The sequence below is a fragment of the Lepidochelys kempii genome, chromosome 8 (assembly GCF_965140285.1).
Source record: "Lepidochelys kempii isolate rLepKem1 chromosome 8, rLepKem1.hap1, whole genome shotgun sequence".
Classification (NCBI taxonomy): domain Eukaryota; kingdom Metazoa; phylum Chordata; order Testudines; family Cheloniidae; genus Lepidochelys; species Lepidochelys kempii.
In genome coordinates, this window is record NC_136387.1 from 47,323,754 (window position 1) to 47,339,408 (window position 15,655).

At 48.0% G+C, this 15,655-nt stretch overlaps 1 protein-coding gene across 4 annotated transcripts in view; it reads left to right on the forward strand.

The window, feature by feature from the left end:
* The window catches only part of RXRG (retinoid X receptor gamma), a 116,436-nt gene extending 104,036 nt beyond the window's left edge, over window positions 1-12,400 (forward strand). For 3 of the 4 annotated variants that reach the window (XM_073358199.1, XM_073358202.1, XM_073358201.1), the window contains exons 5-10: window positions 2,692-2,852; window positions 4,301-4,430; window positions 5,852-5,984; window positions 6,462-6,553; window positions 9,855-9,960; window positions 10,869-11,066. In XM_073358199.1, the coding sequence (XP_073214300.1) occupies window positions 2,692-2,852; window positions 4,301-4,430; window positions 5,852-5,984; window positions 6,462-6,553; window positions 9,855-9,960; window positions 10,869-11,043 (797 nt within the window). In that variant the 3' untranslated portion in view covers window positions 11,044-11,066. Of the gene's footprint in view, window positions 1-2,691; window positions 2,853-4,300; window positions 4,431-5,851; window positions 5,985-6,461; window positions 6,554-9,854; window positions 9,961-10,868; window positions 11,067-11,975 lie in introns of those variants that run through there. The other variant, XM_073358200.1, reaches the window with a different exon arrangement.
* The last annotated feature ends 3,255 nt before the right edge of the window (window positions 12,401-15,655 follow it).

Consider the following 15,655-nt stretch of genomic DNA (forward strand, 5'->3'; position numbering starts at 1 on the left):
ACTGAAGCAAACCTTTGCCTCAATCTTTTGCCAAATCTTAGATCATAGGTTTTCCAGGGCCGCACTCATTGTAATTATGTCAATTTACACAGGCTGAATATCGAGCTTTAAAGATTTTTTAAAATATTTCATACATTTGATTTTTAAAATGCCTTTAATAAAAATATTTGCGCATTTCTGAGTGTTCAGCTGAGATGGAAATGGATTATCTCAGAAAGACATCTCTTATGAAATTCCCAGCCCAATTATGCAGACCCAAGAGAGGCAAAGAGTTTGAATAATGCTTGGCTGAGCACCCAGATTTTGAGGTATTTTTCAAAACCATCCTGGTCCAATGAACATTTTTGAGGGTCACCCATTATCAGGCACTTTATTGGAAATATCCTTGGGCAACTTTTCCCTTTACACACAGGGAGACCTTCAGATGCTTCCGAAAGAGATCTTTCCTGACACACTGGACCATGTGGTGTCAGGTTTAAGCCATGTTCAGAGGTGATGCATCAGGACAGACGTGATGGAAATTAATGCTGAGTGACAACTGTAGAAACAGACCAGACTCTGCAATAGTCCTTGGGAAGCCCTACTCTTAGCATCTGCTAGAGTGGGGTGGGGGAATATCAGAAAAGAGGAGCCCCACTTCTCATGTTTGGATTCTATCATGCTTTTATGTTAAGAATAAAATAGACATGCATAGGAAGTGCTGTGGGAGTAACTTATACCTGTGACATTACACTGTTATCAGACCCTGCAAGAGAAGGTGAGTAGGTCGTAGAGGCAGACTGTCTTTGTTAGATGAATTCAAAGAGAAGTTCAACCTGGACATACCCTAATCAGGAGGGAGTGAGATGCTTGTCTCCGCCCAAGAGAACTGACAGCCAAAGGAGCCAGAAACCTGAGAGTGGCTTCCCTTGCTGAACCACTGGGGGAAATACATGTGCAGTTGCCCTCAACTGAGAGATGGAATTCATTTTCCATAAGATGGACATTCATGGAGCACCTCCTTTCCCGCTCTTTTTCACAAACCCCACCTTCTCCATGGCAGTCACTCCTGGGATTTCTGGTGGCCCTGTGAATGGGATCCCTGGAGAGCCGTTTGAGAACCGCTGCTGTCAGTGCTAATGCTCCCTCAGTACAATGTCTGTGAGATGATATAATTATCTAGAAACAAATTTTCCCATTTTCTGCCGGTTTCATTCATAGATTCCAAGGTCAGCAGGGGCCATTGTGATCATCTGGTCTGATCTCCTGAGTAACACAGGCCAGAGAACACCCCCGCAATAATCCTGAAGCAGATCTTTTAGAAAAACCATCCAATCTTGATTTAAAAATCGCCAGTGATGGAGAATCTACCACAACCCTCAGTAAATTGTCCCAGTGGTAAATTACTCTCAGCGTTAAAAATGTACATCTTATTTCCAATCTGGATGACACTGGTCCTAGCAGAGGGTCTCCCTGCATCACACATTTTGGAGCTAAGGCCCCAAATTTCAGGGATGTTCAGTGCAGCTCACTAGAGAGAGAGGCCATGAGCAAAATTTGAACCTGGATCCACTCTTCTCTAAAGCTCTGGGTTGTTCAGTATTGGGGCTCATCCTTAGCTGTTGTGTAAATCAGTGGGCGATATAATGGCAGGTGTGGCAATTTAAATCCAGAAAGAGAGACACATAGACAGGCGGGTTGAATCTGTATTAGCATCAGTGGCTAAATTGAGTGAAAAGTGCTGTGTTGCTTAGCTTATGCTGTCACCTTTACTTAGCAGGTTTGATGAGTGTATTGTTTGCTGAGCTGCAGTAAACATTTGTGGGTTGCAGTCTCAATCTGCTTCACTCTCTTGTAGTTCTCCAGGGTCTAGTCAGTAACTAAGTTGCTCTTTGACTGCTAAAGGCTTAGTTGCACTCTTTTAAATGATGGATTCCAAGTGTCTGACGTACTGCAACCAACTGAGGCAGTTGCCCTGACAAACTTTCCTATTGGATATTTGGCATTTGCAAATGCATCCTCTTCTGCTTTTGCTCGATGGAGGGTTGCCGGCTGCTGCTTTCATACCGCCCCGCAGGAATAACAGCGTGTCAATTCTCGAACAATTGCATCTCCGTGACTTTTGTGGGCTGCTTTTCTAGATGGCCAGTGATGTGAACAGCGATGGCCCCAAGCAAGAATCACTTAGCTGAACTCTCCCAATTCCTCACGACCCCCAACAACTTTGAGGTTTTAGAAAAAATTGGGACTTTCTTTCAAATCATGCCTGGCTTGGGGTTTGCAAAACCAAATCCGGACATGATGCAGGCTTGCCAAATTAAAACCTCTCCTGGTTCTGTCCACCAAAAGAGCTTGATTGAGCTGTGCCCGGCACATTGCACCGTCATTCTAAACCATTGCAAGGCAGGAGTAACACAGCATCCATGTCAGAATGGTCATATTTTGTGGTCGTGTTGCACTGATGTTAATGATGACATAAGGTGCGTGCTAATGATTGATCAGGCCCATAAAGTCTGCTTCCAGTGTTACCATGTCAACAGAGCCTTGGGTATTGCTGCCCCTGTTTTGTTTCCTATCCTCCTCACCAAGCTCTTCAGTAGTGGACAGGGTTTTATCAAAAGGGATCAATCCCCCTGCTGTTGCTGAGTTAGAAAGATGGGAAGCATTCCCAAGCTCCCGCATGGTGCAGAGGAATGTTCTTCTGTGTTCTAGCTGTGCAAGAGGAGAGACAGAGAAGCCGAGAGCGCAGCGAGAATGAAGCCGAGTCTACGAGCAATGGCAATGAGGATATGCCTGTGGAGAGGATTTTAGAAGCTGAACTGGCTGTTGAACCAAAGACGGAATCGTACAGCGACGTGAATACTGAGAACTCGGTAAGTGTCTGCTTAAGTCAGGCCTTTGCCTGTGGGTCAGGTTCAGTGAAGCCACTTGCAGCTTGTGATGGTATCGTTCTACCCTGTATTTACAACTGACAGCAGGTAACTGATTGATGAGGCTATATTTCCAGGAAGGGACCACCACTGGGAGTGAAAGGGGTGTCTTGTTTGTGGCAGCTCCTGATCAAAGCAACGTGATTGTTAACTAATTCTGGGATCTGCAGCAGAGTCACTTTCCAATGGCCATTAGTGAGCTGCTGTGGCTGACAGACTGTTTAGTAGGACTGGCCAAAAATTAGAGTTTCTCAATGGAAGTTTTCATTAAAAATTTGAATTTTAATTAAAAAAAAAAAGCTGAAATTTTCCAAGAAAGTTTTTACAGAATCATCAACAATCATTGACTGGCTATTTACAAAAAATCACGTGGAAAGAAAGTCGCAAAGCACGGGTGTGAAATTTTTTTTCCTGTTTTTTCAACCAACTCGGCGTTTAATAATGAGTAAGGGTGATCTTGAAGTCTACCGTGCTCTGGTGCGCCCGTCTGGTCTGGAGCACAGGTGTTCTGTTAAATTGGCACCTGTGAGATGGCAGGTGGAATTTGGATGAAAGGTGTCTGATTTTATTGACTCATTTTTCTGAGTAGAACAGGACTGTTCAGTTTGTTCAGCCACTGGCCAGGATTGCCAGTGGTGCTGTGATGTGGACGGTATGGTAAGAACTAGACTGAGACTCAGTGTCTTATTTCAAAAAGGACACTGAACAAACAGGGACCACTTTGTAATCAGCCACTAACTTTGGCTGGATTTGAACTGCACCCTAGAAGTATAGGTAATAAAGAGGCTTGGAAGGATTTGATTTTTATCAATGTCAATAAAAGTCAATTTCGCCGTACGCACACAGAGACTGATGAAAAAATATTTCCATTGATGATGATTGAAATTTCGGATCGGCAAAGGAAGGAAAAAGCTGCTTGAAAACTTTAGAGTTTCATTTAAAGATATTTATGTAGTATATTGTGACGGGTGATGTTGGCAATTTGTATTTTAACAGTTATAAAGCTTTCACTTTTTATATCAATGTCGACGATATTAAATAATTATTGTCTAACCCCTCCATTGTCTGATGCCCCATAATTTACTGCAACTGTGAAAATTTAAATAGATAAAAATAATAAAAAATGCTTACAAATAAACATTGATATTATGAGTCAAAATTATAAAAAATAAAAATCGCATTCTGCCAAGTCAAGTAATAAACCAGAATGTTAAATGCACATTATGAATTGTAGCTGGCAAAGGATTTGATGACCTGGATGGTGATTCTGAGTAATATTAACCTGACACAATATTGGCTGCAAGATTATTGCAAGGGAACAAGATTGTTGTCACTGATTTGCTGAAATTCTCAGTGGCACGTTCTCTCTCTTTATACCTTTCCTTCCTTAGATAAATGACCCTGTCACCAATATATGCCATGCAGCGGACAAGCAGCTCTTCACCTTAGTTGAATGGGCTAAGCGAATCCCCCACTTCTCAGAGCTGACACTGGAAGACCAAGTGATTCTTCTGCGGGCAGGTAAAATTCTTTGGTTCCCAGAATCCCCAAATGTTCCTGTTTATCTGAATCTTGCATTATTCCTTTGTTTCTTCCTACAGCATCCTGGAGATGTGTCTGCTGATTTCTTGGCCCCTTGGGGTGCTTTAGTATGTCACAATGTTATCCTCGGGCTGCCACCTAATTGCTTTGTCCTGGGGAACAAAATAATTGTAGTCAGACGCTGCACCAAACACCATGGTGACAGTATCCTCATGTTCTCGTGTCAATGGCCTCATGTACTGGTGCTACATAGCCATGTTGTAAGGTCCATAATAAAACAGGGGCTCTTTAATTGTGCCATGAGCCAAACTGGCAGAGCTTGGAAAACTGGGCCTTAGCAATAAACCACCAGCATTGGGGCTAGTGGCGCAGGCATTGGGAGGTGCTAAAGGGGTGTGCAAAGGGTCGGATCCAAAGCCCATTGGAGTCTTCCCATTGATTTCAAGGGGCTCTGGATCGGGCCCCAGTAACTTACTAATGTCATCTGAGCAAGACTGGCTGGTAACAGAGTATGGCTCAGTCCTTCTCTTTCCTTGTTCATGAAAGCATATTTTGTTTGGTTAATGGAGCCATGGAATGTGTCCTTCCCCTGTACGAAAAAACAGCTTCTAGTACAAGGATAAGAGAAAATTGGAGGGACACTATTTTAGGAAGAAGCAGATTTTTTTTCTAAACATTTTCTGTTGTTGCTTCTCCTGTGTTTTCTGGGCTGTCGGGAAATCTGCCCCTGTCCCCTCCTGGCTGCCCTTTCGCCAGCCATTGGGTTCAGAAATCATGAGTCAGATTCCCCTCCTCACCCCACCCCGTCACCCTGAAAGCCATTGGTTTCACCTGGGTTCTGAGTCATGCGCCTCTCGGGAGATGCCTCCTATCTTCATTTTGTGTGTGATCGTTTCAGGGTCCAGTTCATCCCTACCTGCATGTGCAGAAATGCTGGCTGCTCAGAGGGGGCTCTGCTTGCCCTCCCCTGGCCCAGCATGGGGGAGCTACCGTTCTAGTCCTCTTCTAAGCCCTGGGGGTGGAGAATCTCCTTATCAGACTCCTGTCCGTCCCTCCCAACTCCTTTCTGTCAGCCTCCTGGCCTCACATTCCCCATCGGGGATCTCCCACAGTCTCCAGCCCCCCTGCAGTCACATGTCCCAGCGTCCTACTCCTCACAATCCCCCTCTCTGCCTGCCCCCCGCCTCCCTTTCAACCCTTTGTTAATAACATGGGAGGGCTGGGATTTCCTAAGGTGCCGTGGGGCTGAAGACACCTCTCTCGTTACATCTCTGCAGAGGGGCTGGTGTAATGGAGCCTGCACTGGTCTCTGCATGCAGCCCTGATTTAAAGGGACAGTGCCCTGTGTTTCAGTGGGGAGCTGCTGGCATCGCACATGCACCTGTCTCTTGCTCTTGCAGGTTGGAATGAGCTGCTCATTGCTTCGTTCTCCCATCGCTCAGTGTCGGTGCAAGATGGCATCCTGCTCGCCACAGGCTTACACGTGCACCGCAGCAGTGCGCACAGTGCCGGCGTGGGCTCCATTTTCGACAGGTGTTGCCTCCATTTCTCTGCCATCCCCAAGAGTGACATCTTTTCCTCTCTGTGCAGGGTCACGCCTAAGGGAGACCGGCCACATATTCCTGCTAGCATCTCCCCTTGACACTGGACCTTTGTCCCCAGGTGTTTCACACACCACGTACGCAGCATTGCCCCCATGTCATCTCCATAGTCCTCCTCCATAATAAAGAAGATAGCAGCTTCCATTCCAAGCTAGATCACCATGTTCCTTAGGCTCCTATTCAGCTGTTGCTTATGCAGACCCCGCAGCTGGGCCATGCCTGAATGCACCAGCCTAGAGAATGGTTATGCCAATAAATCTGTAATCTCACAAGAGTCATCTGAGTGTTTTGCCAGTGCTGATCTATGGAGCATTCCATCCTAGATTGCCACGGTGTTGCATTTAATGCTAGATGCAGACCTTGCCATCCATACGCTCTCTGTCTGTCTTCTTGTGTCTCCAATGTGCAGAGTTCTGACAGAATTAGTGTCTAAAATGAAAGACATGCAGATGGATAAGTCTGAGCTGGGATGCTTACGAGCCATTGTCCTGTTTAACCCAGGTAAGTCTTGGAAGTAATGGATGCTGTAAGGTTCTTTCAGGTACCACCCTCAAAGGCCACCTCTAATAATTCTTATTGGCATTCAGCAACATCCAGGGGAGATGCTTTCTGGATCATTATGCATCCTCCTATTGTTATGGTCATCCATACTATGCTGTGTCTGTGAGTGTGTCCCACCACAAGGTGTGCGTTCACCATTACCATCTACTAAGAAGAAGGTCAGACTCTCTCAAGGGTGTAGGAATATGTCACCCTCTTGTGGCTAAATATGGTTCATATGCTACTGCTCTGATTTCTTTAGAGAGTGTTGAGAGCATGTTGCCATCTGGCTGCTGCAATCTCCAGGGGTTGTAAGCCCTAATATGGCTAGACAAATGTGAGTGTTACTGATCCATGAGAGGACCTTCCCTCTTATCCCATGACTGCGTACTTTGCTTAAGAGGCTTTGGTAAGGAACCTTGGCAAAGGCTGTCTGATCATCCAAGTACGCTATATCCACTGGATCATCCTTGGCCACATGTTTCTTGATCCTCTCAACGAATTCTGATAGATTGGTGAGTAAAGGCTAAAATTTAGTCATGGGTATTTTTAGTAAAAGTCATGGACAGGCGTGACCGGAGTCCCAGGGGAGCAAACTGAGGTCACTCAATTAGGGTGAACTGCAAAGAATGGGGCAGACAATCCCCAAAGCTGGTGGATATTCCAATACTTAGATTTACCAAGCTAGCCACAAAACAGCTTCTATAATACCTCACTGGTTACCCAGAAGCCTACAACACAGTTCCCTTAAAACAACCCAGCCTTGGGCCTCCACCCAGACACCCAAGTCAGGTATGATGAGGATTACTGAAATTCTTATTCATCGTATAAAAAAGTTCTACCAATCCCAAAGGATTGGACACATTACCTCCCAGGTTAATGAATATTTCAGATCTTACCCAAATACACGCTTATAGCCAATTCTTATTAACTAAACTAAAATTTATTAAAAAAGAAAAGAGAGTGAGTATTGGTTAAAAGATCAGTATACATACAGACATGAGTACAATTCACACCCAGCAGGCAATTCACCGAGCGGTTCTCCTGGTCATCACAATCCTAACTATTGATATTTTGAATAATAAAATACCCCCATTACTATTACCTGTATGTTCCTAATAACAGGGGTCCCCTCCCCCAGAGGGGTATACTCAGTGCAAGGGGATACCATGACATCACCTGGAAGGGAGGTCCCAACTATGGGATCATTTCCCTTTGCTCCACCTTTATGTTCTCCTTCCCCAAGACTTTCATCCTCCTCAACAGCACAGAGGCTGTCAGACGGGGGGTGGGTCGGTTCTACTGTGACCCTGAAAGTCTCCTCTGTATAACTATCTGTCTCCCTTAGCTCTCCAGTTCAACCACTCTGGTCTCCAGAGCCTGTACTCACTCTCTGAGGGCCATGAGCTGCTTGCACCGAATGGGCACATATGCCACCTGCTCACAAGGCAGATTTCATACCTGCTGCATTCAGTGCAGTACACTGGATAGCCCACTCTGCTGCTGGATGTCTCCCTGCATTCTTTGTACTCTTGCAGGGATTTGTTTTGTTTTGGGGGGGTGGCATTGGCCTAACCTTACAGTATGTTTATTATGTGTATCTGCCTCTTGAAACCCCCGTTTGTTAGCTACAGTGGTCGCTCAGAAGCTGGCTTTTTAACCCCCATATTGCAGAGCACACATCACATGTCACCCTCCCTGCACGTTGCTACCAGTTAGTTCCTTGGACTGCTGACAAAAACAAGCATCTAGTCCTGAAAATCGGGGGAAAATGTTGTGTCCTAGGTTACAAGGCGCCTGGAAAGAATATGCTTAAGTCTCAGTATCGATGAATCACTTTAGTAGCCTTGTCAGCTACATCCAGCTTCACTGACTCTGTAAAGAAAAAGAACTAATCAGTACCGGGTTTACAATGGTGTCAGGGTACCTGGCCCACACTCAGAAGGGGACCCAGTGCCTGGACCATGGCCCCACCCCTCTCTGCCTCCTTCCCCCCCACCCCAATATGAGCAGCAGGTGGGGTCTAAGGGGGAAGAGGCCAAGCGGGGGTGGGGCCTCAGGGCGGAGTGGGGGGCGGGGCCCACAAAAAGGTAATCCGACCCTGGAACTAATCATTGACAAAGAGCATGTCCTGGCTCTGGGTGAAACCTAGCTTGTGCCCTACCTCAGTAGTGCATCCAAAGGCTGCTCAGAAAGGAATCTTTCCATGATATCGCACATTCTGTAACTGTGGAAGAGGAGGCCGGATTCCATGCCAGGGTACTGGGAATTCGGTAGGTAGCACCCTTCCCTTTCTTTCATGCAATATCTCACCAACCTAGAGTGGGGTCCCACTACACTAGGTGGTGTAGGCGTACACATGGCAGACCCAGGCCCATGAGAATCTAGAGAGACAGGAGGAGAAACGGAGAGTTGTCCAAGGTTGCAGATCCAGGTATGGAAGCCACCTCTCAGCACTGTCAGTTCAGTGCTTTCTCCATCAGACCACAGTACCTCCCCCAGTGTAGTGGCCGGGGTACTGTGCTGATGGAATTGTTGCCCTCTGTTCCCTTGGCCATCTCAATAGCCTGTAACAGAACCAGCTGTGCTACCTGCAGAGACCAGTTACGTCCACTTGCTGGCTCTGTTGGAGCAGCACAAGGCAGCCTGGGGTGGGCTCATCACTTTGGAGATAACAGCCATACTTCAGAGCACATCACATTCCAGAGCAACTGCTATTTTGTGTGGAAAAGAATGGTAGGTTCAATCCCCAAACCTGTTAAGATCATTTCAGTGTGGTGTGGAATAGACAGACAGATATTAACTTTGTGTGTGTGTACAAATATATGTAAATATGCTAAAATCTACATCAAAAGAATATGATTTAGGGTGCAAAAGGGAAATGTTAGGAAATGTCTGATTTACGGTTTTTCACACACAGCCTTGATTCTGTCCCCTGGGGCATCCAGCCTGTGCGTGGAATGAGGCAGTATGAGATCATATCATTAAAGACTGTATCATAATACATGCTCAGAGACTGTCCCTCACTATGTGTATGTACAGCACCTACATCCTGGGAAGCCGTTAGGTGCCACTATATAATATGACAGATAATGTTAATGAAGAAAGCCTGCCGGAGGGGAGAGACTGCTGCCAGCTCACAGGAGCTATCTCCAGCTCTTTTCTAGTGATTGATCATCTTGTTCAGCTGTGGACCAAACAAAGTCTGAAACGTCAACTCTGCAATGATTTCCTTCTTGCTTTGGGTTTCTCCCTGGTCCAGATGCCAAGGGCTTGTCTAGTCCCTTCGAAGTGGAGTCCCTACGAGAAAAGGTCTATGCCACGCTCGAAGCATATACAAAGCAGAAGTACCCTGAACAACCTGGAAGGTAAATATTGAGTAGCACAGTGCTGCACCTCTGTCTCTAGGAGACACCGTGTGGCACGCTCCCTGGGGGGTGTGGAATAGTGAGATTAGCACCAGTCACAGCTCCAAAGCACTTCTTTGTTCCTCCTCTGAGAGGAGTGCAGGAATCTGTGGAGAGCTGGCTAGAAAGTGTTTTTTCCTTGCTGGAAATTTGGATGAACAGTAAACATTGTTCCATTTCACCGCCACTTTCAGTAGAAAAAATTGACTCTGTGTCAGCAAAACTGCAAAACCCAAACTGGAGAGTTTTTGGCTCCCTCCCCCCCCCCCCCCCCAAAAAAAATCTGTTTCGGGCTGAAATTTGTTGTTTCTCTGACGAAAAATCATAGCTGGTCAAGGAAAGGACATTTCTGTAACCCGCCTGAGCCCATCTCTCGTCCTCTACACCAGCAGTGTCCTCTTGCCTTTGGCCCTTTGGCCTCATGTAAACCACTACTGGCAGGCACTGCAATTTGTTCTCCTGGGTTGTACAACACTACCCTCTCCTGGCTAGTTTCTAGAAATGCCAGCGCACATAACAGATCATATTGCTGTTTAAGCTGCCTAAGAAGCAAGGTGCTGGCAGCATTGCGATTTTTGGCTACAGATTTGTGTGCTGCAGACAGGAAGTGGGGCATGGATAAAGGACAGTCAGCTGTAAATGTGGCCACGTTTCGTCCATAATATAAAGGAAGCGGGTGGGCAAAGGAGGTTGATAATAGGCTATGAAGGTTTTTTAGGGGCCAACAGAGTTCAACAATGATTTCAATGGCATGTTTTAGCTCTAGATCACTAGTCCAAGCCCTGGCTGGAGGAGACTCCAAACTCTTTTTTGCCTTGGAGGTTTGAAAATGTGGGGTAAAAATTTCTCCCTCTTTTTATTCTCCAAAGACATGCTGGTTTTTACCAGGCAAGAAAGAAAATCCACCGTCCAGCTGTCCCCATGTGTCCTGCTCAGCTGCTGGAATTTGCCCCAAATGCTCCAGATAAAGAAAGGGGTTTGTATGTGTTGAGTCCCTGGGATTCTGATCTGATTAAACAGAGGAGCAAAGGAACCAGCAGCTGAATTAAGTGACAGGCTCTGCCACTGTGAGATGAAATTATGAGAAGCAAAAAGGTAGGGTAAGCATCAGACAGCTTCCACATGTATTTGGCTTGTGAAATAATCTTCCAAGGGAAGTCATAGAAGCCCTGTCTTACTTAAAACTAGACTGGACAGAACACTAGACCATGTCGTGAAATATTTCTGGTGAGGAGTAGATTGCATTTTTGGGGGCACTGAAACTCCTTGCAAATTCAGGTCAAAATCAGCAAAAAGCTTTGGCTGAAAAAAATGGAAGAAAAATGCAAACATTTTTGTTTTGACTTTTTGATTCACAATAGCATTTCATTTTGAAATTTCACTATTTAAAAAAATGGTGAAAAATCACCCGGAACAAAAAACCTAAGAACAACAACAAAATCATTTCAGGTAAAAAAAAATGTATTGTTGTTTTGGTCCCCCCACCCCCATTTCCCATTTTGGAGACAGAAACTGAAAACAAAATCCGTTTCTTTGAATCTAATTGAATTTTTCTCCCGGAGTTTTCCGTTCCACCCCTGAAATGGAAAAAAATCAGTTATTTGCTCAGTTCTGTGTAGCAGTGTGGGGAACAATCCTGCATTGACAGGGATGCAGTGATATGGCTGTACAGGTGCATGTAGAAGCAGCAGTGTGATCTAATGGACAGAGCACTGGACTGGGAATCAGGAGACATGGATTCTGTTCTTGGCTCTGCTACTGACCTTAGGTGAACGGCTTCACCTCTTTGTTTGCTTTCCTTCACATATCTTGTCTGTTTAGATTGTAAGCTGTTCAGGGCAGGCGCTGCCCCTTTCTGTGAGTTTGTACCGCCCCTCACAATGGTGCCTTGATTGTGGTTACACTCTACTGGAATAATAATGACAATAGTCCTTCCCCATCTCTAACTTCTGTGATTCCATGGCATATTCTTCCAGATTTGCCAAACTCCTCCTCCGGCTGCCGGCGCTGAGATCCATTGGGCTGAAATGCCTCGAGCACCTCTTCTTCTTCAAGCTGATCGGGGACACTCCCATCGACACCTTTCTCATGGAGATGCTCGAGACCCCACTCCAGATCACCTGACCCTGTCGCTGGGAGGGAGATGGTAGAGGACAGTTTAGGATATTGTGGACCCACATCAGCTCCTGCCCAGTCTCCTTGCCCCTGTCCCGTACTGCGACAGCTTGTAATAAAGAGAGAGGCTTTATAAACCCTCAGATCTTTTTAGGTGGGAATATTTGTACAGAGACTAATTGACTCGTCAGACCCTCTCCTTGCCAGCTGTGGAATCGCTGCAGTTTATCAAAGTGCTAACAAGACCCTTTCCCCTGTACATGTAATTGGTTTAAATTATTTTTTCACTCGCAATAAAAGCAAAAAAAATATATATATATAAGATATCGGCCCAGATCAGAGCCGAGAGCGTGTCATTCTGTCACACTGGGATGCATTTGGCACAGAGTTTGGGAGAGGGAAGAGGCTGAATAACCCATGGGCTTAGGCATGGGCTAGATCTGAAGCAGCACACTGGGAAACAGTTACTGGTGTGGTCCAGTGGATAGCAAGCCTGGCTAGGACTCAGGGGATGTAGGTTCTGTTCCTAGCTCAGCTACTGACTTGCTGTAGGACCTTGGCCACCTCCGTTTCCCCGCCCACCCTTTGTCTAGCTTGTAAGATCTTTGGGATATGTGGAGGGGGCCTAGCCCCAGGAGGTTCTGAGCTTGGTTGGGGGCTCCAGGCATTGCTCGCTGCCATCACAGCTAGTCTTTGGGCCATGTGAAATAGCTGGTGAGTCCCAGGTTAGTTCCCAACAGACGGTGGGGGGTCCCCACCACAAAAGCACTAGCTGCAGGGGTCATCTGAGCAGCTATGCTAAGGCTGTTATTGTAGCAGCACCTAGAGACAGCTGTGGAGATTGGGGACCAGACAAAAGTCTTATGGGGGGAAACCCCATTTTTACAGGTGAGGAACTGGGGCCCAGAGAGATTCAGTGACTTGCCCAAGGTCACACAGGGCATCTGTGGCAGAGCCAGGAATTGAACTCGGCTCTCTTGAGCCCCAGTGCAGTATTCTGGGTACAAAACTGTCCTCCCTCTCTTCCAGCATTGGGTCCCTGGAGACTGACCTTCCTCTCCTCCTGAGAAATGGCTTGTTTTGTCGGGTGGGTGTGGGACCCTCATGGGCTGGGGTGGAGGAAGCCTGCGCAGCTAATGCCCCTTCTGCCTACTACCCCAGCCAGGCTTTGCTGCAGGATCCACCAGGCCAGAACTTCAACTTGTGTGGTGCCAAATTGCACGTGAGCCCGGGAAGGACGCCATCACTTGACCCTACTCTCTGTGCTCAGGTCGCAAAACCCCCACAGCTGCGCCCTCCCCTCTCCACACCGGCCTGCCACATCCCATGAGCTGCAGCAGGTGAGCGCAAACAGGGCTCGCCTTCAAGTGGCATTCCTTAGCTGGGGGCCTGCTCAAAGCCTGAGCCTTTAAGCCCTCTGCTGCAAAACGCCAGTGCCCAACCCACACCCAGCTGAGTCCCATGGGCCCAGAAGCCATGCCCATGGGCAAAATGGCTGCCACTCGATGGTTCAGCAGCCAGGACAAGATGCAGGGCCTGGGAGGGGGAGCAGAGACACCGGGAAAGGTGGGGAGGAGGGGGGCAGGGCACTGGGAGGAGCAGGAGGCCGATTTAGGCAATGTGAGGGACAGAAGGGAGTGGAAGGATAGTGATGGGGGTAAGGGGTTGGATGGCAGTCCCCCCAGCCTGGAGAGGGAAGGGAGCAGGTGGCAAAGAAGAGGCTGGGTGCAGACAGTAACAGGCAAAGGACAGCAGCAATTCCCCTATCTCGGGGGAAGATAGGGTACGTGGAGTCAGCAGCTGAGCAGCCAGGGAGATGGCAGGTGCAATGTGCCAAGGAAAGGAGGACTGTGCAACCTGAAATTCTCACCCACGCCCTGGCAGAGATGTAGCAGGGAGTTCTAATCACTCCCCAGCAAGCCTTGTGTCAGCAGCACCATTGTCAACCACAGTGAAACTGGATTGCCAGGGCCCTGGTGAAGATAATTACCCAGCGGAGACTAGCCCTGAGCCCATTCATCACAGGCAGCCGAGGGGGCTCCGGCCCTCGGGGTAGGGCTTGCCCCTGTTGTACTCCATTCATAAACATCGCTTGCTCTGGCTGGCCATTGTTAAGCTATTGTAAGTGGCTGAAAAGGGGCTCTGCCTTTCTCAGCTGGAAACTGGTCTGAATTAAAGCACACAATGCAACCAGTTAGCTGAAATGAGGGTGGGTGGACTGGGCGGTCATGGGCTATGCAGCTGTTTACCTCTTGAGGGGGCTGGTTCAAATCCGTGGCTCAGGCTGCAAAGTGCTGAGTGCCCTGGCTGCCCTAGGCCAGTGTACAGGTGTTGTATGGCAATGTGGGGGGAGGGAGAGAAATGGGCTGACGTTTAGCACCCAGCGGCTTGCAGGCCCAAGCCTTTACTGTTGCGGGAGCCCTGTTATTCTCTGTGCGGGGTTTGGCTGCAGTGGTCTCTGGAGATGAGCCTTGTTCCTTGGCGACGGATGTTCACAGCGCCCAGGTAGCACTAATGGACACCTTTGCGGGCATTCCAGGGCCTGGGGCCCGATCTACCCTCTTGCCTGAGTGGGGTCCCTCCATGCTAGGGTCAGGGGGGTATGTGTGGAACGTGCAGGGTTGCTGCCCATGCTGGGCCAGTTCTGCTCCAGTGTCCGTGCCTAGCGCTGGCAAACAGCATCTGTCTAATGGCTTTTCACTCAGCTGTAGTGTGTGACCAGGGCTGCCCCAGTCCGGGGCCAGGCTTAACTATCGGAGCCAAAAGCCCCAGCTTCCTATGGCAGGAAGGATGACCCAGTGGTTAGGGCACTGACTTGGGAGCTGTGGGTTCAATTCCCTGATTTGCCAAGGTAACCTGGGGCATGTCACTGAGCCTCTCTGTGCCCCAGTGGCCCACTGGTACAGTGGGGAGGTTAGACCTTCCCTGCCTCGCAGGGGGTGTGGGAGGGTAAAGATGATGAGGTGCTCAGACACTAGGGTGATGGGAGCCTGGTGGGTACCCAGAGAGACAAATACTGGGGTGATGCCAAAGAAATAAAAGCTACCTGGGACGTGCAACAGCCTGGTGTTCTGAAAGATGGGCTCTGCCTCCACCAGTGGGTGCTCTGGTTTCTGCAGGTCCAGCCTGAGAGCCCTTGGGGCTGGTTTCAGAGTGTGCAGAGCAGCCCTGGCTCCCAGTGGGGGCAAATAGAGCTGTGTGCTTGGCGGTTTCTATGCCAGCCAGTCCCCCCAGCCACTCAGCTGTCCATCCCTTAGCAGCATCCTTAATTGTGACTAAAAATACTGTTAGAGCAATGGCCCCATTCCCCCCACTCCCCCAACCCAGGCAAAGCTCAGCATGGATCAGAATAATCTGCCTGGCTTTAAATGTGACATGACGTAAGGAGCAAGTGCTGGGAACCCAGTGGCTAATGGAGAGAAATGCAGATGGGCTTGGCTGGCAACCTCCTGGGTACACATAGCAGAGGGCCACGGTGCAAGAAGCCACCAGAGCCCTGGTCCATTGCTGACCGTATACCTCCTACCATCACCAACATGTC